Here is a 24,543-nt window from a genome sequence, read left to right on the forward strand (position 1 = left end):
ATACAAAATGTTTAAATATTGAAAATTCTAACTTAAGATTTAATATGTGTCTGCCATGTTATATTCGACATTTTTCTAAAAACAATAAAAAGCAAAAAAAAAAAAAAGAAAAGAAAAAAAAAGAAAGAAAAAAAATTAATTCGTTATAATTCTTTTCAATAATACAGTACTATATAATAATAATAATAAAATTTATACGTACAATTGTATCCTCGTGCAAAATAATCAATTTATCAATGCCAATGATAATGTCTCAAAAATAATAGTAATATCTAAGCATACTACTATTATTATACATATTATATTTTGTATTAACGATAAGAGAGAAACAAAAAAAAAAAAAAAAGAAAAGAACAATTAAAGAAAAGTAAAAAAAAAATCGATTAATAGGAACAATGATATGAACAAATTGATAGATTTAGTTTGTTCTTACATTTTACGAGAGATTAAACAGTATTATATCTTTATGTTCGTTGTGTGCATATATTGCTGGAAAAATTTACTCGGATTTATTTGATACAACGAAAAGGAGTGTACCTGTCCTCTCGTATCTTACGAAAAGTTCCTTCTCCTACAGTTCGCTTAACCTACAACACGTCGGTTATATTTTCTCTACCTTTCCATCTCTCTCTCTCTCTCTCTCTCTCTCTCTTTCTCTCTCTCTTTCTCTCTTTTTCTCTATCTATCTATCTATCTATCTATCTATCTCTATCTCTATCTTTTTCTCTTCTTTTGTAGATGCTCAACATCCGGTGGAGGAAAACGAGCGTCTTTTGTAACCTACAACGACAGCGACGTTACATCATCTCTATCGTTTGAAATTCAACTTGCAAGAAGAAGCTGGGTGAATTTTGCTCAAAAATTTCTCTTTCCACGATGGTGAATTTTAAGACAAGGACGCGTTACCGATGAACGAAATATGGATGATGACATTCCATTTGCTAAACCTCTTCGTGAAATATGAAATTTTTTAGACGGATATGTATATATACATACATATATATATATAGAAACAATTTTCTATAACTTATATAGTAAGTTTTTTCAATAATACAATTAATAAAATATGAATTGTGTTATAATATGAATGTACATATATAGTTATTAATAAAAATAGAAAATATTTTTTAATACTCATATTAGATTTTGTTCAATATAATTATATGAATTATTTAATTAATATAATTAATGAACTATCAATTGAAATATGTGTTTATGTGTGTGCATGTAAAACTAGAGTAATATGAAAAAAAAAGAAGAAGAAGAATAACAAAATTTGTTGAAATTTATATGAAAATTTCTTCGACGTTATAATTAATGAAAATTTCATATTTAATATTAATTGTGATAACAGTGATAAAGAATAAATATAAATGTTTTTTTATTTTGATAATTGCAATGAAACAAATGTAAATACGTAAAATAATATATAAGAAAGATATATTGACTTTCTATTAATATAATTTTGATATTTTAAAGACACTATAATGAAACAAATTTACATATATTCTAAATGATTATATTTCTTTTTCAATTTTATTAATTCTTTCGAAGGAAAGATATTTTCGAATATTACTTCTACATAAAGCATATATTATTAAAAGCTACTATTGAGTACTTTTCATTTATTTACATACATTTTTAATATTTTAAAATTTGAAACAAACAACACCGATCCTCGTAGTTTTAATAATATAATAAAGTACGATGTATAAAAGGATATCACACGATTAAAATTATTATTTGAAATAATTATAAAATATTTTCTTATTTAATAAGATATAATCGACTTCAATCTAAAATTTGTATGTATTAATTTTATTTTGAAGTGACGATATCGAAATATTATTTTGAATTAAGATTTCGACGAAGAAATTAGAATTAAAGTCACACAAATATCATCAAATTCTAATGTAAATTACGAAGAATCAATCCGTCTTCGTAGAAAATCGAAATGATTCGTATGTAAAGTAGAATAAGTAAATGATCCGATATATATATATATATATATATATATATATAATAAAAATGTTCGGCGTTGAATAGAAAGCCGCTTATATTTCTTGCAGTATTCAAAGACTGAAACCTGAACATCAAAGGGAAGATTACGAAGGATTTGACCATTTGAAAAATGACATTCGCTTTTATGATTAAATGAAACAGCGCATTTAAAATTCAAATGTATTAAAAATTACAATCCAAACTTCAAGAAAGTAAGAATAACAACAATCTTTCCTTAAATATGTATTCAATTTAAAAAATATATTAATATACGAAAGATCATATTTTCCTATCGTAATAATTAGTATTATCAAAGAAAATTATTTCAATATCATTAAAAAGAATCGAGATTTAACTTATTTTTATTCGTGATATTGGAAAATTTTTAATGATTAAGACATCATCATTTTTGATATCTCGAAATTAAGAGAAAAATTTTTCAATGCTTTCAGATCTTAATTCACACATATTAAATTATCTTTAATTTTAATTAGTTCATCATAGTAAAAACAAAATAGAGAAAAAGAGAGATATTGAAATTGAATCAACCAAAGACATTAATTTTAATATTTATTTCGAATTTTAGAGAAAGATTCATAAAACTTCATTGAATTCTTGATTGATACTTATTAAGTTATCTTGGATTTTAATTGTATCGTAGTGCAAAAGAAACAACGTATATTTATATATAGACAAAGATAAAGAGAGAGAGAGAGAGAGAGAGAGAGAGAGAGAGAAACGGAAGTACAGGAGGACAGCAACCAAGAATTATTACGCTTTTTACGAGACATTAGTAAATATTCGGGTTGAGAATGGTCGTCGGTAGTACAATGTAACCGGAGGGTTAGGTAGGTAAAGGAGAGTTTAGGTATGGGTGGGTCAGTAGCAGGAGTCAAGAGTGAGAGGGATGAAAAAGGGACGATAGAGGGTGGAAAAGAGGTATGGGAGGAGGGGAATTTTGTAGGATGGTTGCTGCTGCTGCTGCTGAAGTGCTCCGGTGGGGTATTCATCTCGAAAAGAGGAAGGACGAGAGTTTCAGGAAGAGGAAAGCTCTGACTGCAGCACGCAGTTAAGTTCATCCTCCAGAATGGAGAACAGTAACCTTTTGCACCGACTCGCGTATGTTCTTCAGTTCTATGGCAGGCTATATACAGAGAAGAGATATTACGCGTATATAAGGAGAATTACTTGGCCCCCTTTACCCTCCTATACCTCCTCCATCTCCTTCTCCTCGTCTACTTCTTTTTCTTCTTCTTTATCTTTTTTGATTTTGTTTTGTTTCCTTTTCTTTTCTTTTTTTATTTTTTCTTTCTTTATTCTTTCCTTCTTTTTGCCTTTATTCTTTCTCATTTCTTTTTCTTCCTTTGCTTCCCCTTTCTTCTCTCTCTCTCTCTCTCTCTCTCTCTCATTTTTTTTTCTTTTTCTTTTTTTAATCGAGTAGCCGTTTATCTACGTTACCTATACTACAGTATAATTGATGGCTAACTCTATAGTATGTACTGAACAAAAAGGAAAAGAACGATCCACTGTTTTTTTTTCACGTTGTCGTGCAGAAAAGGAAAAACGAAAAAAAAAAAAAAATACAAGGAAAAAAAATCTCCAGTAATGGCAACCGCGAGGATATATCTTTTGGAGATGGCCATTTCGTCGACCACGGTCAAAAAGTACTTTTACTAGTCTGCTTTCCTTTATTTTTCCCCCACCCCTCCCACTCCAACCACTCATTCCTATTTCTTTTTCTTTTTTTTCTTCTTCTATTTTCCAAGTCTCCATTTGGTCAATGTTTGACGTCTTCCGAAATTTCTTTTTTCTTAATGACGTCTTGATTACTTTGAAAAAAGTTTTTCTTCATTCACTCGATACATAACACGCTGATTTTTTATATAGAACTCTTTTTATGAATTTCGTATTGGTTTTTTTAAAGAGCTTTTTTACTATGTCTTTTTAGAAAGAGAGAGAGAGAGAGAGTCAAAATAATTTCTAACGAAGGAGGATAAAAGAAAAATTTACTTTTCTCTTTTTCTTTTTTTTTTTTTTCCTTTTTTATTTTTCTAATCATTCATTCGTATCGAAACAATTATATTAAAACAATTATAATAAAAATTCTTTATTAATTGTTAATATCAAATAATCAACGTTCGAATGATTTTTATTAAAATTCTCGTTATTTTTAATAGATGATCGTATGAGAACTGATTTCGGACAAAGGTAAACTACAATGTAGATACTTTTTTTTCGAGTGTTGGTATTACAATGCAGTCGAAACGAAAGAAATAGGAAAAGAGAGAGAGAGAGAGAGAGAGAGAGAGAGAGAGAGAGAGAAAGAGAGATAGGTAGACAGACAGATAGATAGACAAAGACAAAAACAAAGAGAGAGAGAGAGAGAGAGAGAGAGAGAGAGAGAGAGAGAGAGAGAGAGAAAGAGAGATAGGTAGACAGACAGATAGATAGACAAAGACAAAAACAAAGAGAGAGAGAGAGAGAGAGAGAGAGAGAGAGAGAAAGAAAAAAAACTAGAAACAAAAAGATTGAAGTAGTCGATTGAGAAAAAGTTTCTTCGACAATGGCGAACAATGGGGCCCACCCCATGGGTTATCGTATTTGAAAGAATAATTTCGAAGTGGTGGTATCCCCCAATGCAACGATGTTGCTTGAGACAAGTAGTGGACGGGAAGGGGTTGGGTTAAGGTTGGAATGAGGTGGCAAAGGGAGATGGGATGATGGGGAGAGAATAGGGGAAAGAGGAATTGTAGTGAAGGTACTAACACAACTACTACTATCGTGGACGACGAACGGATTAAAACTTTCTTATTCGGCACTGGAGATAATTGGTTTAGTTATTGGATCCTCGAACTGAATCGCGAACTCAGCAACGCAGTATCGCGTTGCTTTCCTCGCTTTTCGTCCTAAGTAATGTATGTGTGGGTGCGTGTCTACGTATGTATATATGTATGTATGTATGTATGGATGTATGTATGTATGTATGTATGTATATCTATGTGTGTATATGTTTGCGCATGTATGCCTATGTGTGTTTGTGTGTTCGAGTGAACGAATGAATGAGTGAATAAGAGAGAGAGAGAGAGAGAGAGAGAGAGAGAGAGAGAGAGAGAGAGAAGGTAGAAGTCTTCGTATTGCTCACTAATCCCATGCTTTTCTCTCTCTCTCTCTCTCTCTCTCTCTCTCTCTCTCATTTTTCTTCTTTATCTATTTTATCGCGAAATAAAATGCCTCTGTGCTCGTAGTCTTTCGATAACCGCTCTCGCGAAGTCGATCTCACGAAATTAGAATGATTGGTATTAGAAAGAGAAAAGTTGAAAATTTTCAAAGGTTCGTTAAAATTCTATGGTGGATTATGAAAATATTCTTAATCGTCATCGGGAAAAACGTTCCAATCTTGAGAATAAATGCAAAGAAAGAAAAAGATATAGAGACAGAGAAAAAGAGAGAGAAAGAGAGAGAGAGAGAGAGAGAAAGAAAGAGAAAGAGTTTTATAAGTTTAATCACTTTCGCGTGTAAAGGAAGGTGAGATTCGCCGAGTCATAAAGAAAGCTATTAACGAGCGTTGGAGTGTATAGGGTATCCTTCTTCTCTCTCTGTCTCTCTCTCTCTCTCTCTCTCTCTCTGTTTTCTTTTTTGTTCTCCTGTGTTTTCCCTTTTTTTTTCTTTCTTTTTCCTTTTTCTTCACGACGACACACAGCACACAGCACACAATTCACCGTGCACGGTTTAGTCAACGAATTTCTTTTGTTTCCCCCAGACTCTTGCATTCAGGCCAATGCAAAAGGACAATCATGGTGTATGTATGTGCTCATGTCGCTTGCATCCACATAGAATGCATTTTTACGTTGACGAGCACTATTGCAAAGTCTCGAAAGACGAATGAACATGGCCACGTACTCGTTAGAGAACGACCAACCTTAATTACTATTGTACGAAGCATTTTCCTTTGAGGCACTTTATACTTCTAGACCCTTTTCTAAATGTAAGCTTCGAAAGCTCAAAAATATCAAACGCCTTTTTATAAAGAGAATTTATGATTTACTGTACTATAAACATTCCATGCCATCACTATAATTAACCATGAATTATCATTTCTATTTTCATATCTTTTAAAATTCTGTAAAATAATTAACAATTTCTATCGTTATTGAACAAATTTGTTCTACTATTGTTATATTTGATATCAATCAATAATTTAATTATTTGATATCGATTAATTGAATTTCTATCGTAATAGGAATCTTTCGTTCGAGATGAAAAAGAGAAAAAAAAAAAAAGAAAAAAAAACGAAAAACCAAATTTTAAATCTTACGATAATATATTTAAGTATAAACAAGTTTATAATAAAGAAAAGTGTATTTTAATTAACGATCCATTAACAAACAAGTAAGATAATAATGATCGTCGATAATTGGAATTATTAAATTATAAGAATTAATTCGAACTGAATTTATAAATTAATTTCAATTAAATTTTTATTATACAAGCGAATAAAAAGGAAGCTTGTAATATTTTCGAATATTTCAAGGCGCCTTTTAATACTTTCTATTGATATATATATATATATTCAACAATTATTAATTATTGTATCGACGTTACCGTTAGAACAAATGGAACAATGAAATTATTAATAAATCGATGATACAACTTCGATCGGAACGAGAAAATGTTCTTTTTTTTTTTCATTTTCTTAATAACATTTAAACATTTTTCTAGAATAATATTTTTCTTCTTTTGTATTTTTACAAAAAGACAAAGAAATAAATAACGAAGTAAATAAAGAAAGAAATAAAGAAGAATAAAACAATAATAACAGATACCATATTCAAGATATTGAAGTTCTATATGTATTTATGTACTGCAATAGTTTGAGATATGCCAGTGTATAATATTATCTAGGAAGCTAGCACTGATAACTAGCACTTTGAAATTGGTACTTTGGTATAGCTTCGTGGAGAAAGGGTACCATCGAGACGTAACACCATAGTCGTCATCACCGTTGTCATCATTGTCGTCGTAAAGAGATTCTCGTCCTTACGACGATGCAACGGGGAATATTATAAGTTAGAGCCAATAAATTGCACTTAATTGCATGGTACAATGCATTTCACAGTAGCATTCTCAAAGATAGCCTTGCGGTTTCAGGATTCGTTGAATAAATTGTAATTATAAATTCACGTTCCTCGTTATTCAAACGATAATCTATTGCTCTTCTCTCTCTCTCTCTCTCTCTCTCTCTCTCTCCAAAAAGAAAATATTCGTTAAATCGTCATTTTTAATTTTGATGAAACGAATATAATAGGACACATTTGTTATTTCTTTTTATCACTTATTTATCTTATTTTATTTTTTATCTAATCATAAGTTGATAATGAAACTATACTTGCTGATGAATGATTAATATTTAAAGTTAAAATTAAAATTGTAATTATTACGTCGTTTATATCGTAAATTAACGGATATTGAAATAAATATCGCGAAAATGTAGAAAAGTTTTTTTCATTTCGTTTTTTTCATTTTTTTCTTTTCTTATCTTTTTTATAAGTAAAAACTACGGTCCCATCTCCCGGTGTAATTTTTATCTTTTGAAACGTAAATCGTTTCTTCTTTTTTTTTCTTTTTCTTTTTCCAAAAATATAATTAAAATAAATAACGCGTGACTTTATTTTTTACTTACTTTTGTATCTCGTAATTATTCGGCCTCAATATTTGAGAATAAAATTTAAATATTATTAAAGCATGTATTTTATAGTATCCAAAAAAAGATCCTTGTCAATTATTTGTTATTTGAAATATGAATATTTGTAATAAGAATAAATTATATATATATATATATATAAAAGATATTGATGATAAAAAGATCATGAATGATAAATTTAATGATAATCTAAAGAATAATGACTGGAATCTAATTGAAATATTCGTGAAAACTTGGAATTACGTACACGCACATATACACACGAACACGCGCGTACACACTCTAGATATTTCAACAAAAAAAGAAAAAAAAAAAGAGATGTAATATTTAATTTATAGCATTCGCCTAATTCATTTATATTCAAGTATTCCTTTTTTTTTATGATTTCTCAAAGAAATCCAAAATATAAGATAACTGATTTGATCGTTAAATGAACAATTTGAAAATTTGCTTTCGACGAAGTTGAAATACTGATATAAAATTCTTGGCTTATTATAATCAATGTAGATGAGATATCCTTGTTGAATTTTATATGAAAGTGGAATACGTGAAAGATTTGCTTGCAGGTAACGATAAAATTAGATGAAAGATGAAAAGTTCTCTCTCTCTCTCTCTCTCTCTATTTTTCTCTATCTCTATCTCTTTTTCTCTTTCTCTATTTAAGAATATTCGCGTATACTTACGCAATTTATCTTATGATAAAATCGATTTCATTTGATTTTATCTTTTGTTACTTGTCATTCCGTAATTTTAACTATTGAAAAATATTTTTTTCTTTTATAGATTACATTCCATATAATTTATTGAAGTGATAAGAATTATTTTAATAAAATGATTTTTTATTTCTGTTTTTAATCACGCGAATAAAATTTTATTCGTACATATTAATTACTTATTACGCGAGAATCGATGAGAAAAGTAAATGGAATAAAAAATTTTACGGGAATTACGGGAATTAATTATCCTTTTATTTTCTTTTTCTCCTTTTCTTTTTTTTTTTTTTTTTTTTTTTTCATCGTACCAATAAAAGCGAAATTCGTTTGGTGTGAAATTTCAAGCATAATAATTTTCGCGAGTAAAATATATATCAATTTCAATTATTTCTTTCTATTTTTTCATTGATCAAATGTTCAAATATTTAACTATCGAAAATAATTCGATAACGACTAACGATAATAATTTCTATTTTGGAATATTAATTATTCCTTTTTGCCAAAAATATTGTTATATTCAGAAATATAGAAATCTTACGAGTATTAAGTAATATCAATTATTAATAATTTCTATTTCATTGTAATTAATTATTATATTTTCTTTTCTTCTTTAATTATCATCAAAAACAAATTGTATTATTGTTAATATTCGTTTATTTAAATGATTCAATAATAACGTATCATCTAAGATTTTTCATAAAATAATAAATTATAATAAAAAATAATTTTAAAAATGTATCTTAGAATATTCATTTGAAATTCGTTTAAACAATTCAATGAATTTATATAATAATTAACGATAATACATTATATATATATATTTCATTTTTCAAAATTTTGATTATCTTTAAAAAGCGCGTACGTTCTTATCGTTATTACTTCGATATAACTTTAAATTACTGAGATAACTGTTTGTAAAAAGTAACGTAATCCTACGTACAAATCTATCTGTCTTTCTCTTTCAACGATTTTTCACTAGAAATCCGAGAAATACCTACTTCGTGCTTAGATAAGCACAGCGAACATTTTTGCGCGAAGCTTTACCGCAAGCTTAAAGTTTTAATACCGGCGAAGTAAACGGTGGTACACAGTGGTTGACCTTTCTAAAGGTTATCTCTACCGATCACCTTTTCTCGGCCTGTCCTTTTTTATTCTTCGTTGATTTTAAAGAATGAAAGACATTCAGAAACAACTGGGATTTTGTTCCACTATTTAAAAAAGCTTTACGTTTTTATTTTAACGACAAATCGACGAAATAAAGATAAAAGATAATAACGACAAGAGCTTTGTTCATAATTAATCCTTGTTCTAATTACTCCGAGATAATTTCAACGAATGAAATAACGAACGTAAAATTAAATATAAATAATTTATTTATATTTAATCCGCAATTTTTATCTATTAAAACTTTCATAATTAATAATTTCGTCAATTAAATAAACAAATATATAATTATCTTAATCCATAATTTTATATCTATATTAATGATTACTGTAAATGCTACAAATATTACAATTGTTTCTATGTTAAATAATGACGTTTAAGTGATAAACAAACTATTATTTATTATTTTTAATTTTATTATCATATTACTTTACATTGTTAATAATGAATAAATTGATTTTTTTTTTTTTCATTTTTATAAATATAGATAGATACTCGATATAAATAGACCGATAAAGTTATGTATATATTTATATATGTACTCATACACACACACACACACACAAATATATATATATATATATATATATATATATATATGTATATACATATATAAAGTTGACCCCTAAGCAAATCAAACACAATCCCGATATCAGCCCGCATAGAGGATTTAAGTACGGTAAAAGGGACGAAGAGAAAGATATTCAGACCCTTTCTTTTCTTGGCATACATGTAACACGCGAGTCTTCGATTTTTTCGCTTACGTCATGAGGTCGAACAGAGAACCCAATTTACCTTTACCTCATCTTCCCTCATCTTTTCTCTTCTTCCTCATTCTTCCTCATTCTCTTTATTCCATTCCTTTTTCTCTTTACGAAAGGAATATCATCCCGTTCTTCTCTCTCTCTCTCTCTCTTTCTCTCTCCCTTCACCCTTCCGCTCCTCTCCTCCCAAACACTTCTTTTTTCTTTTTCTCCAAGGTAAACACCCCATTACGAAGGTCGCACTTTTTCGACGATCAAATTGGACCGATCGTGGAACGGATGCTTGCCTATCGCTTGACTTATCATCAACTACCATCCTGAGCTTGGATAAAAGAAAAGAAAAGGAAAGAAAAAAAAAAAAAAGAAAAAAAAAGGAAAAAGATAAAAAAGGTGCAAACGAGGTTTAGGTTGCGTGAAAATGATGAGAGAAAAATAAAACGATCATTTCGTTAAGATTATCTACTGTTTTACTGTTTTACTTCGTTCTAACGTTATACTCCGTATATCATCCAACATTGGCCATTATTCTTTCAGTAAAATGCAGTCAACATCAAAAGGGATCAAGGGATCGTTCTTGAAAAGTCTACGTCTTGCCAAGGATTCTTCTGTTTTTTCTTTTCTTTTTTTTTTTTTTTTGTTTGTTTTTCCTTCTTCCTTTCATCGTCTCGTTCATTCTATTTCTTTCTTTCGGAACAATGTGTATTCTTATTTATGCGATCGAAAGGTCTTACATATTTCATGAAAAGAATGAGAGAAAATTAAATGGTACGAACTTAATTATCGGAAGAACAAAAATCTTAATCGGTGATTGTTCGACTTTCTTTTCTTTTCTTTTTCTCTATCAAATTTTCACAAAACAAAAGATTTAATTAATAATTCATTCGATCGAACGATCTATTTTGATCTGATTTATGAAATAAACTCCGTTCGTAAATTTTTTTCCTCCATTTATTTAAATCAAACAATAATATTAAGAGATAAACTTTTTTAGTAATCTGTTACATGAATTTTAATAAAAATCGTACTTAATTAAACAGATATTTGTCTTTATTAAATTTCAATAAATCCACATGTAATATAACATTCATATGAACATTAACGAACAAACTGTAAGTACGATTCTTTGAATTATTCGACGTTACTTAAAAAGCTCGTATAATTAACGACAAATATATATTTATCTTCTATCAAATAAACTCACTCCGGCAATATACCTTTTCTTTTAATAAATTTCAATCGTTAACGAGGAGATATGTACGATTAATAAAAAAAAAAAAAAAAAAAAAAAGAAAAAGAAAAAAGAAAAAGAGAGAAAGAAGAAAGAAAATAATCTCGCTAATGTAAGCGCGCGCGCGCGTGCACACCCACGTCTATGTTACGACAACTCTATCGCGTTATCGTAATTTTCAACTTACCCCATGGCTTTCAACGACACCGTAATATCAACACATAACTATTTATACGTCTGGATATAATATACGTCTTATTTTCTACCGAAGGGTCGGCAACCGAATCTCGGAAAAAGTTGAAAGTAAAATAAGACGAAAAAAGGGGACATAAAAGAAACGGAAAGCACGTTTCTAAAGTTTTCCAACAAGGTTGGCGATTTTAACAATGATTCCATAGAGAGAGAGAGAGAGAGAGAGAGAGAGAGAGAGAGAGAGAGAGAGAGAGAGAGGAAGAGGTAAACTTTAATTGGAGCGCATAAATATGTAACGGAGCTCTTTCTCTCTCTCTCTCTCTCTCTCCTTTTTTTCTGCTCTTATACTTTTACGCTTGCGCGTTTTTAAAAGCACCGTAGTTTTTATGTCCATCCGCGTTAGAAATGGTTACGCGTAAGCGTTTTCCCGCATGCGGCATTTTTTATTTTCCATTTAACAAGTCACAACGGAAGAATCGTGATTTTCATAAGCTAATACATCTATACATACATGTACATACATATCATTTATACATATATCGTATATATGTATATATATATATATATATATATATATATATGCACGAACATATGTGTATATATAATACACATATACAAGCTTATATATAGTTTAGTGATGTTCTCTCTAACTCGTTGATTCTGATCGCTCGCTTTCGCTTATCATTTAGCTTATTTCACTGTGAATTATCTAGCACGCAAATCGGACATAGAGACACGCCTACTAGCATAATTCATTCTACATATTCTACTTCCACTTCTATTCTGCGTGTATCGTGAAAACGCCAACGAGTTTCTATCGAGATTCATGTTTCAGTGCGAGAAGATATATATGCACATATACATTCTCTGTCTCTCTCTCTCTCTCTCTCTCTCTCTCTCTCTCTCACACACACACACACAAACACACATACGCACACAAATATAGATATATATATATAAAAAAAAGAACGAGAAATGTTCATAAGATGACATAAAGAATTCAATCATACGAAACTAGTATCGATATGAACGGAATGCATATGTGTCAATGAGAAAAGAGAGAGAGAGAGAGAGAGAGAAAGAGAGAGAGAGGATTAATCGATTTGGAGAGAGATGAAAACGTGAAAAAGAGACACAGAAAAAGAAAAGAAAAAGAGGATGAACGAAGAGAGAGAGAGAGAGAGAGAGAGAGAGAGAGAGGGATAAACGAACGATGTGCTCTCTAGAGATTCTGAAGATTATACAAATGGGAGTGCAAACGAATCGGTTGGTTGGATAAGAGAAAAGAAAGATAAGGAAAGTTGAAAAGAAGGATACCCTCCAAAACGCGTTCTTCTACGTCTCTAATGAAATCTAAACAGGATGGTTCAAGTCATTTGAATTTAAAGCTTTCGAAGTATCGCTTAGCCTTTTTCCTTTTATTGACTTGGTCACTCGTTTTATATATATATATATATATATCTTTCTCTTTTTCTCTTGTATTTTCTTTCTCATTGCAAATCTTGGTTCCTTTCGACTTAAAGGACTAATCGAAAACGAGACTCTCAAAGAGTCTTTGATAATTAAATAGAAATCACGTTGCTAAGCCACGATTGAACCACATTCGAGAGAGAAAACAAGAGACAGAGAAAGAGATGAAGATATATATATATATATATATATATATAGAGAGAGAGAGAGAGAGAGAGAGAGACGAAACGAGATATCTGTGGTCGTCTCGGATGGAATAAAATGTAGAGAGGAGTAAAGGAAAACTGCTTGAAGCAAGTTTTCCTCTTCGTCAGAAGATAAATAGAAACGAAAGCGTAGAGAAGACTTGTACGCGGTATTAACCGGTGAGGAACCGTCGAACGAGACGAAAGAACATGAAAAAGATAGAAAGAAAGAAAAATAGAGATAGAGAATGACACGAGCAAAATTCTTTTTACCTTTAACTTCTTCTTTTTTTATTTCTCTCCCTCTCTCTCTCTCTCTCTCTCTCTTTCTCTATATGTCTCTCTTTATTCTTTCAACAACGATAAATCTTGAACGCGTATTTATAGCTATGAGAAAGACCCGTTAACTCTCAGTAATGGCCCTGTATTAGTTTCATTCGAGATCACGAAACTTTCGTTAGAATTGGGTCTTTGAAGATCACGTTCATTGTTGTTCCGCAATAAACTCGATGTCTCGTCCATTCGATTCTTCTCCCTCTCTCTCTCTCTCTCTCTCTCTCTCTCTCTCTCTCTCTCTCTTTCTCTTTCTTCTCTTTTTCTTTCTATCCGTTTTTGTTTGTTTGTTTCTTTTTTTTTTCTCTGTCCCCCCTTTTTTTTTTTTATTTTTTCTTTATCTAAAAATAAATTAGATCGAGATAAACTGTTCGATCAGAAATGGATCGGTACACGTCAAAATGAAAAGTTTTTATTATCGGATCCTAGACGAATCGCATTCGACGATTCGTCGAAAACCATTAAAGGCTTTTTCGACAATACTATAGTGAGAAAGCGAGAGCGAGAGCGAGAGAGAGAGAGAGAAAGAGAGAGAGAGAGAGAGAGAGAGAGAAGAGAATGAACGTTCGGGTGTATATATCGTTTAAAGGTCGTATCGAAAAAATTTCAAGCTTTTTTGAGCTTGCAATACCGTGGATAGCTTCGTGGTGTTTCTCTCTCTTTCTCTTTCTTTCTTTTTCTCTATCTCTTTATCTATCTTCTTCTCTCTCCATCACACATGTATTCCAAAATTACACGTTCTGTATCGATATATATATATATATATATATATTTGCGCGCTTGTACGCTTCATGGCAACATCCATATCGTCCTGCAGTTATCATTTTCACCGCGCTCCAGATACCATAGCTGATAATTGATATCCACGCGAGAAACGAGGGACTCGACGAGTAATTTATTGTTCCACGCTTCGTGGTTCGTGAAAAAATTTGGCATCGGTTCAGATCGTTGTAAAATACTCCCCCTCCCTCTCTATTTCTCTCACACCTCTCTCTCTCTCTCTCTCTCTCTCTCTCTCTCTCTCTCTCTCTGTCTGTCTCAATTGATTTCTCGTGAAGCTCGAAAACAAACGATCGGATCGATGTAATCTTATTAACCACGCATCGTTTTATTATTTAATCGTCAATTTAATAGGTATCAATTAATATTCGCGACGTTCGTAACATGCAATAAAAATGGCTGACCCTTTAATCGATCAACCATGACTTGTTTCCTCTCTCTCTCTCTCTCTCTCTCTCTCTCTCTTTCTACCCCTCTTTCATAAAGTGTTAAAAATAAACGGCACGAGATATTTCGCACGCTCGACAGCTTAATCCCTCTTGCGTAAGTCGCCATGGTAAACAAATTTTTTGTACACCCTTCGCGGTACTCCTCCGTACCTCGTTCGCATTTGTCTTTCCTGTGGAATTATTCGTCTCTGTCTGTGTGTGTGTGTGTGTGTGTGTATGTGTGTGTAAACTAGAGAGAAAAAGAGAGAGAGAGAGAGAGAGTGAGAGAGAGTGAGAGAGAGAGACAAAGATGAAAATAGAAGCACGTACGATGGGTCGCAAAAATATTCGGACATTTTTTGAAATTGTGTATAACCTCTTTCTAGAACGTTGTAAAGTGCTTTAAATTTTTTTAACTTGAAACGGAAAAATCGTTGTGCCATGTGAGCTATGCGAGGAATGATTAAGAAAGAAGAAAAAGAAGAAAAAGTAGAAAAAGAAAAGAAAGGAAGAAAAGATCAGACGTAAATAAGTACGTGCTGTAGCATCGTTTAAAAAAAAAAAATACGTAATGTAACCTCTTTAATAATTTTTGACTAATGGCTTATTGTTTTTTTTCTTCCTTTTTTCGTCTTTTTATCTCTTTTTTTTTTTCGAAAGCCGACATGTATTCTACTTATCCGCTTTTTTTTTCTTTAAATCCGTTCGTTTTATCTTTAATCGCGGCACTTAAAAATATCTTTGTTCGGTTTAAAGAAATAATTGAATACCTAATACGCGAGTTAGATTTATTTAAAGAATCTATATTTTTAATTACTACAAACTATATATATATATATATATATATATATATATATATATATATAAAGGTTATAATACTCTATGTTTTATAATTTTAAAAATCTTTCTAATAAACGCATAACTCTTTTTAGTGACAATGAATGTAATTTCATTTTGACGAGCTATTAAATATTTTTGTAAACACCATAAGCGTATATACATGTGCGATAGAACACAGAAATAATTTAACCCTCATAGATTGATAATCCGTTCGATTTCCTTTTCGTTTATGTATTACGTCGAACGACTGTACGTTCTATGTTCCACGTAAAATCAATGAACAACTTTGAGCCGAAATTCAAATCTCTTCTATGTGTTTAATTAATAACAATATCTCTGTTATTTTATTTTTATTGTAATCAACGACTGAAAGCATAGAAAATCAAAGCAAAGAAATTCCCTATCCCGTGTCTGTTCTGTTTCTCTGAAGCTTTCGCATAACTCTTTCTCTTTCTCTCCCCTTCTCTCTTTCTCTCTCTCTCTCTCTCTCTCTCTCTCTCTCTCTCTATTTGTCTCTTTCTCTCTGTTTGCATTAAACTTTGAAATTTAATCAGAAGTAAGTATACCTCTACGAAATTAAGATAAAAAATGAACGAAAGATAAACGTTCATCTATCTATATCCATGAGTATGAACATTTCTGACGAAATACAAATTCGCTTTAACATTTAAAATGAATTTTCATTACAAATGATAATACTTATTGCGTATTGATGATACAAAATTACACAATAAATAAATAAATAAATAAATAAATATATATATATATATATAAAATAAAATAAACACATTAAATATATAATCTAAATACGGGATTTGTTATAATCTTCTTTAGGATGGCAAAACAGATTTTGTTAGTTAATGACACACAAGTATCGTACTCATACGTTTAACTATAGTTATCACTATCTGCTAATTAACGTAAAACGGTGGGTTGTTATTGTACATTGCGAAACTCGTTAGTGAAACATCCTGTTGTAAGTTATAACGATCATTTTCTCTGTCTCTTTCTCTCTCCTCCTCTCTCTCTCTCTCTCTCTCTCTCTCTCTCTCTCTCCTTTATTCTCGCGTGCACGGTTTAAATTATTCTCCAACGTTGCCCCAATGTAATGCGCAAGCTCCCAATACCGATGAGAAGTCGAAGTTGAAATGCAAAGGGAGATGGATAGAGAAAGAGAGAGAGAGAGAGAGAGAGAGAGAGAGAGAGAGGGTAAAAGAGATAGATAGATAGATAGATAGAGAAAGAGTGAGAGAGAGAGAGAGAGAAAGAGGGAAATGAAGATATTAGGAATTCGTACATGTGCTATTTCGTGCGGTTATATCTGGATTTAATAGCGAGATAGAGAAGGATATATATATATATATATACACATAGAGAGAGAAAGAGAGAGAGATAGTAATGCATATTCCACGTACGTTATGTGTTACCCCACATCTCAGACGATCTAACTCTGATATGGTACGGTGAAACCTTTGCCGGAAAATTTTCCGTCGAATCTTTACGCGATTAAAGTTGAAATACGTCGTGTATTAATCTTGAAAATATACATATCAACTACACCTATTTAGAATTCGTCTCTCCATACAAAATCGAGTTTATCTTATTCTCTATCGTTTCCACGGAATTGGATTAATAATACGCGATTATGTTTGTTAAACGAATTCATTCGACTTTCCATCGTTATTTAATTATTTAAGAGTTAAACGGTTGGAAATTATTTAAGCGCGATTTAGAAGTTTTCAGTTTAGTTATTTAGTTATTTAGTTATTTAGTTATTTAGTCATTTGGAATTAACGAATTATCTAAATTTAAATCGCGCCATTTAAATTTATCACCATTTCGAATTTACCTTTTCTCCTTTTATCATTTTCTTTGTCATTGTCTTTATCTTCCTCTTTTCTATTTCGATTACCAATTTTTATTCTATTCAATGAAATATAATTATTTAAAATTTATTTAAATTATTAGATTATCAGATTTAAATCTTATTATATATTTTATTTATTTCCAATTTTTGATTGTAATTATTATACTTTCGTACTAATTGTTTCTGAACAATTCAAATCATTATTAATCGTTCGCTCATTTGTCGTTACATTACGTGGCCAGAATGGGAGGGAAGAAGATACGGAGAAAAGGGAAAAACAATTGAATAATAGCATAGTAATTATTATTCGTTAAATACCTGCTTTTTCTATCGTCTTACCCCACGCCTTTATCACCCCCACCACACATTCTACCCCAAGAAAAAAAAAATTTCGATATTTAATAGTAAAAGTTTAATACCCATTGTTATTTCTTTTTTATTTCTTCCTCTCTTTTTCTCTCTCTCTCTTTCTGTCTGTCTGTCTGTCTCTGTCTCTGTCTCTCTCTCTCTCTCTCTCTCTCTCTCTCTCTCTCTCTCTCTCTCTCTCTCTCTCACTTTCTCTTACATTTTCCGTAATTGACCTTTTTTTCGTCTTTGTCTTTTCTCTTTGGGAGAAGTACATTAGTACAGATTAAAGTAATTTAAATTATTCGATTTGATTTTATTTCAACGTAGAAATATTTTCTGTTTTCCATTATATACGTTTACTGTGCAAGCTGTAAATTTGATCGATACTCGGCTCGGTACATAAATTTATTCATTTTCTCTCTCTCTCTCTCTCTCTCTCTCTTTCTATCTCTATCTATCTAACTATCTCTATCTATCTATCTATCTATCTATGTCTATCTCTTTTTCTCGAAGTATTACACGTCATATCGAAGAATATCAGTTCCTCGGGTGAAACTCTTTTCTATTCGATGTTCTAGAATCGGGGATAATCACGGTTCGACGGGAATAAAGTCGTTCGAGCTTTCAATGGAGCGTCTCGCGGAATCGGATCTTCCATTGTGTTATATATGTATAAGTTTCCTTTCCTTTTTTTCTTCTTTTTCTTTCTTTCTTCCTTTTTTTTATTTTCTCTTTTTCTTTTTTTTTTTCTTCATTCAGAGAAAGAGAGAGAGAGAGAGAGAGAAAGAGAGATATTCAAGAATTCATCTTTTTTCTTCCCTCGCGTTTTTCTTTTCAAACGAACAAGAAGACAGTCGACGAAAATGTATAGATATGTAAGTGGATAGATACGTATGATATGTACATATACATATATATATATATATATATATATATATATATATATATATATATGTATGTAAGTGAGTGCAGCAAATCCCAGATGACATGCACGGCACGACCATCGTTCCTTTTCTATATTTCTCTTTTCTCTATATAAGTTTTTTCTACGTCCTCTGAAAAACGTAGAATCTCTCCCAGACTTTATAGATTTTCGAATACGACAAATCGAACGTGAGAGATACGATTTCGTTCTCCATTTTCTAACCCCCTTCCTCCCCCTTCCCAACCCCCGAATTTTGTCCGTCTCATCTCCCCTGGTGCATTGCATAATAAAAATTGAAAAAGAGACAGGGAGAGAGAGAGAGAGAGAGAGAGGGAGGGAGAGAGGGAGAGAGAGGGAGAAAGAGAGAGAGAGAAAGAAAGGATAAAAAGATAAAAAAAAGAAAAAAAAAGGGTAGCAAATTCTTCGACTATCACGGATATTTATGAGGCAAAAGAAGATTGCATACTTTGAGGGAAAAGCATTATTCGTTTCTTCAGATTTCCCATTTTTTTGTTCTTTTTTTACTTTTTTTTTTTTTTCTTCGGTACACCATATTTTTCTAAGCGTATCGTCCGGGCTCATAACTAACGCGATACGTCTCGACGAAATATCGATTTCTCATTGGACGTACATATGGACATATAATATCTACATACACACCTATCTAGCTACTCCTATCTACCGCATATATTGCACGTATTTTACTATCATTAGAATATGTACTAGAAAAAGAAGGAAAGAGATAGGAAAGTACGGGTAAGAGTAAAAGTAAGACAAACTGAGAGAGAGAGAGAGAGAGAGAGAGAGAGAGAGAGAGAGATAGAGAGAAAGAGAGAAAGAGAGAAAGAGAGAGAGAGAGAGTGAGGGAAAGAAAGAGAGAAAAAGAAAAGATATACCCGGAAGCACCTGGTTGAGGATTTGCATGGGACAATATCTCGCGACTGATTTATCCTTGAAGAAAAGAAAGAGAACGAGAAAAATAAGAAAAAAAGAAAGAGAGAGAGAGAGAGAGAGAGAGAAGAACAGGCGTATTCGTAGAATTTATTTCCTCTGCGCCTTATGCGCCTTCTGCGAAATAAAGGAAGTTCACTACTTCTTCCTATTCGAATTCCTCATTCCTCTTATTTCTTCTTCCTTCGTTCTCTTTCGTCCTCATTCGTCCTCCTTCGTTTCTTCTCTCTTAGACTGTTCCAGTTAGACGCCCCCATCCCATTCGTTCACTTTTTTTCTATTCTCTTACATCCCTGTGAACCCACCCACGCGTATTACCCAACTCGAATCAGGAACGTGGGTGCTTCGTTTCGTCCTTTATTGCCGCTTGCTTGTATGCAGGGAGCGCCTTCAACGTCGTTCTACGATCGAAGATATAGATCCCGAATGAGTATGAGAGAAAAAGAGAGTGAGGGAGAGAGAGAGTGAGAGAGAGAGAAAGATAGAGAGAGAGAGAGAGAGTGAGAGGGAGAGAGAAAGAAAGGGAAAAGTAAAAGACCACTGACTTGTCCTCGCAAAGGCTCGACGCCATTTACGAGCTTTACCGTTCGGTTTATCGTCGCAACTTTGACTCCTCTCGCGAAGAGCTTCCACGATTTACGACCGACGTAAATTCTCTTCTCTATTTACCCTTTTCCCTTATTCTCTTTCTGTCTCTCTCCCTCTCTCCCTCTCTCTCTCTCTCTCTCTCTCTCTCTGTCCGTCTCTCTCTTTATTTCTCTCTTTCTGTTTGTCTATCTGTCTCTCTTTATCTCTCTCTCTCTCTCTCTCTCTCTCTCTCTCTCTCTATCTCTTTCTCTTCTGCCCTTTTCTATTTTTCTCTTTCTCTGTCTTTGTGCCTCTCCATTTCTCTTTTTCCCTTTCTGTATCTATTCCTATTCCTCTACCGCCCTTTTCTATTTCTCTCTCTCTCTCTCTCTCTCTATCTTTTTCTCTCCCGCCCTTTTCTATTTCCTTCACTGTTTCTATTTGTATTTCTCTCTCTCTCTGTCTCTCTCGTTTTCTTTCTCTTTCTCTTTCTCCTTTACCGCCCTTCTCTATTTATTTCTCTTTCCTTTTCTCTCTGTTATAAAAATATCAAGAAAAATCATTTATTTCTTCGTGACGTTATGTAACTTTCTTGAATACAAACTTATATATATATATATATATATATATATATATATATATATATTTCGTCTATCCTTTTAATTTCTATTCGATTTCTATTCGATTGATCAATCTTGAAATCTGAAATTTCTCACGTAATTAAAAAATTATCATACGTACATACGTCAATATGTAAAATTATAATTTACACACATACTCGTATTCATTTATGAATCGTGAGTATTATTTAATTTTATTTTATTTTCATACAAAACTGATATTATCGTTTCATTAATCCTAATAATTTTTACATATTTTATATAAGTAAATTGTTTATAATACTTGAATGTATTATTTTCAACTTAAACGCCTATTATATACACACACACATATATATATATATATATATATATATATATGTTAGTAGTTTTTAAAATTTTTTGATCGAATCCTTTAATATCATTTTAAGTAGATATTCGTTATAGGTACTAGTATAAAAGAAAAAAAATAAGAACCGTGATTGTTAAAATGATAATAAATTGTAAACTAATTGTTAATCCATATTAGATCATCAATCTGTTAGCTTTACTCACATTTAATATATATATATATATATATTTTTTTTTCCTTTTAGATTGGAAAAAGGGTTCGAGTTATGATGGATTAATTTTAAATTATTTTCCCACGTGATATTTTACTTTCGGATAAAGAAAAGTTTTCCAGGTATTGATAATCTGCAAATGAATGACAAATGCCAGATGTTAAATCAAGTTGATCAAGTGAATTAAAATGTGATCATTGAAGAACCCATTTCATTATTCCGAGAATCAATTTAATCGGCTTTTAATTTGTTTCTCTTATTTATGTCTTTAAAAAAAACAAAAAAAGAAAAACGAAGAGAACATATAGCTAAGGAGAGATACGAAAAGAAATAGAGATAAAAAGAGAGAGTGAATTATCATGAATTATCATCAACACACGATGATATATAATTCAATAAATATCGAAATAATACATAATACTTAGAAACTAATATTATAATAGAACGGACTAAAAGAGATGGGGTAAAAGGGAAATTATACGAGTATAGATATGAGGAATTCAATTTTTTATAAAATTCACTTCAGTAATTCAGCACATAACGTCCCTCGAACGTCTATCGTGGCCACGAAATTAAATTATGTGGGTTATTGTAAAATCCGTCGGAAGCTGGTTACTTTTTATCCGATATTGTTAGCTACTAGATGAAAAATGTTCTATGTACATACATAGTACATGTGTATTTGCGTGTATATATATATATATATATATATATATATATATATATATATATTCACTGTCTCTGGCGCTTTTGTCGAACATCGTTGAATAGAGACCTTCGATAGTTATAGATATCGAATAGTGGATATTGTTGAACAAAGTTCGTCGACATGATTCGTGTGTGCGTATATATATATATATAGGTCATTAAAAAAAAATTGTTCTTCTTTTTCAGTTTTTTATTTTCCTTCCTTTTTTTTTTTTTCTTTTAATAACGAACATCCGACGAAAAAAGAGAAAGTAGCGTGGCCGAGTAGTGTCGCTTTAACGAGAGACATGAAATAAATGAATAGGATGGAAGTATTAGAACAATTCGATCGAGAGATTGTTGGGAGGGTTTGGAGGGTGGGAAGAAAAGGAGAGAGAGATAGATAGATAGAGAGAGAGAGAGAGAGAGATAGAGAGAAAAACAATGTATGTCGATATCGAATTGTTTTCCATTTTAAAATGTCTCTTTCAATGGGATAACAATTGGAATAAATGCATTTTGTAATTTAAGGACTCTATCCAGATAGAGAGAGAGTCTCAGACTCACCCACCGTTCAAAACGTGGACCAGAACGCTCGCTGATTCAGCTGTTGACGGGGCACACGTGTAATTTCCAGAATCAGCTGGCAACGCCTTCGATATTAGAAGACGCGAGGTTCGAGTTTGTTTCTCCGTGACAACGTTAATACCACCCCTTTGACTATAATTGATTACATGATCGCCCTTGTACCTGCGAACAGAAATTTCATTCTTTCTTTAAAGAAAGAAGAAGAAAGAGAAAAAAGAAAAAATGAAAATAAAATAAAAGAATAAAAAAAAAAAAATAAATAAATAAACGATATATATGTACGTTGTATGAGTGAATTGTAAATATTAAATATTTTATATTAAAAATTTTCTTCTTCCTTTTTTAAGAAATCTTCAAAAAAAAGTTTATATTGTTTTTAACCGATAAGTATATATATATATATATATATATATATATATATATATATATATATATATAAATGAAAACGCTTTATTAGCTTTGTGCATATATTTTAAACGTTAAAGACATTTAATCGAGTTATCTCTGTGAAATTGTTTTTCCTTTATTTCTTTTTCTTTTCCTTCTCTTTATTTAATTTCACATATCATTCAATATGAAAGACATTTAAATACATTAAAATATATTTTCGATATTTGATATTTTCTTTCCTTTCTTTCTCTTTCTTCTTTTTTCTTTCTTTTTTTCTTTTTTCTTTTTCTTTTTTTTTTTTTTTGTTTTTTTCCTTTTTTATTATTTCTCACTTTTTGTCAACAGATCAAACCAAAGTAAAATACATACGATAATAAAGATATCTTTCTACGTATTTTTTACGTAGACTATCCATTAATAGAAAGTAATTCTTATAAAGTGATTAAGCAAAGTTCGAAGCTAGGGATTTTGGTCTTCGATAATCGGAAACCCTTGGGAAAACTTTCCAACATTGACGGTGATTTGGTAATCGAAACACCGATCGATAATGACCAACACTATAAACTTTGCGAAATATCAGTTATATTAAATTTGTCGTAAACTGTTGGACGCGCACGGTTCCACGAACATTTAATAAAGCTTAGTTACTATTCGTCACGAACTTTCCAGACGACCCAATATTTGCCGCAGTAGTTGCATTGTCAGGAAATATTCCTTTGAAGTGACATCTCCGTATTATTATATGCATAAGTATGAAAGGTGTGCCGGTATCTATTTGGAGTCCGCGGAATTACGACGAATTGGGATCTTCTATGTTGTCAAAGATATAAAAGGAAAAAAAAGAAAAAAAGGATACAGAAGAAAAAATTCAATGGTTAAAAAATAACCAACTAAATCTAATTTTCAACGAAATTTGTCCTTCCAGCGGAAACGAGAAACGAAACAATTAAATATCCGAATTGATAAAGTAAAAAATGTCTCGTATTGATAATGTAAGAATAATATTAATTTCACGAAGATTTTAATCCAACATTCGTATGCGCCGTATTTTCAATGCTATCGATTCGTTCGACATAAGAGAGAAAGAAAAAGGAAGAAAGAAAAAAAAAGAAGAGAAAAAAAGTTTTCACTGCACAAAATTTGAGTCGTCGTTGTACGCGTTAAAAAAGAAAAAAAAAAAAAAGAAAAAAAAGAAGAAAAAATAAAAGAAAAAAAGGGGGAAAAAAAACAAATTAACGTCATAGAAAATAATAGATTAT

General features: G+C 31.2%; 1 protein-coding gene across 3 annotated transcripts in view; it reads right to left on the minus strand.

Annotated features, from left to right (window-relative positions):
* The window catches only part of LOC124430468 (hemicentin-1-like), a 125,772-nt gene that overhangs the window by 7,627 nt on the left and 93,602 nt on the right, over window positions 1-24,543 (minus strand). For all 3 annotated transcript variants that reach the window (XM_046977060.1, XM_046977062.1, XM_046977059.1), the window contains exon 6: window positions 22,878-23,056. In XM_046977060.1, the coding sequence (XP_046833016.1) occupies window positions 22,878-23,056 (179 nt within the window). The remainder of the gene's footprint in view (window positions 1-22,877; window positions 23,057-24,543) is intronic.

This window comes from Vespa crabro, chromosome 18 (assembly GCF_910589235.1).
Source record: "Vespa crabro chromosome 18, iyVesCrab1.2, whole genome shotgun sequence".
Lineage (NCBI taxonomy): Eukaryota > Metazoa > Arthropoda > Insecta > Hymenoptera > Vespidae > Vespa > Vespa crabro.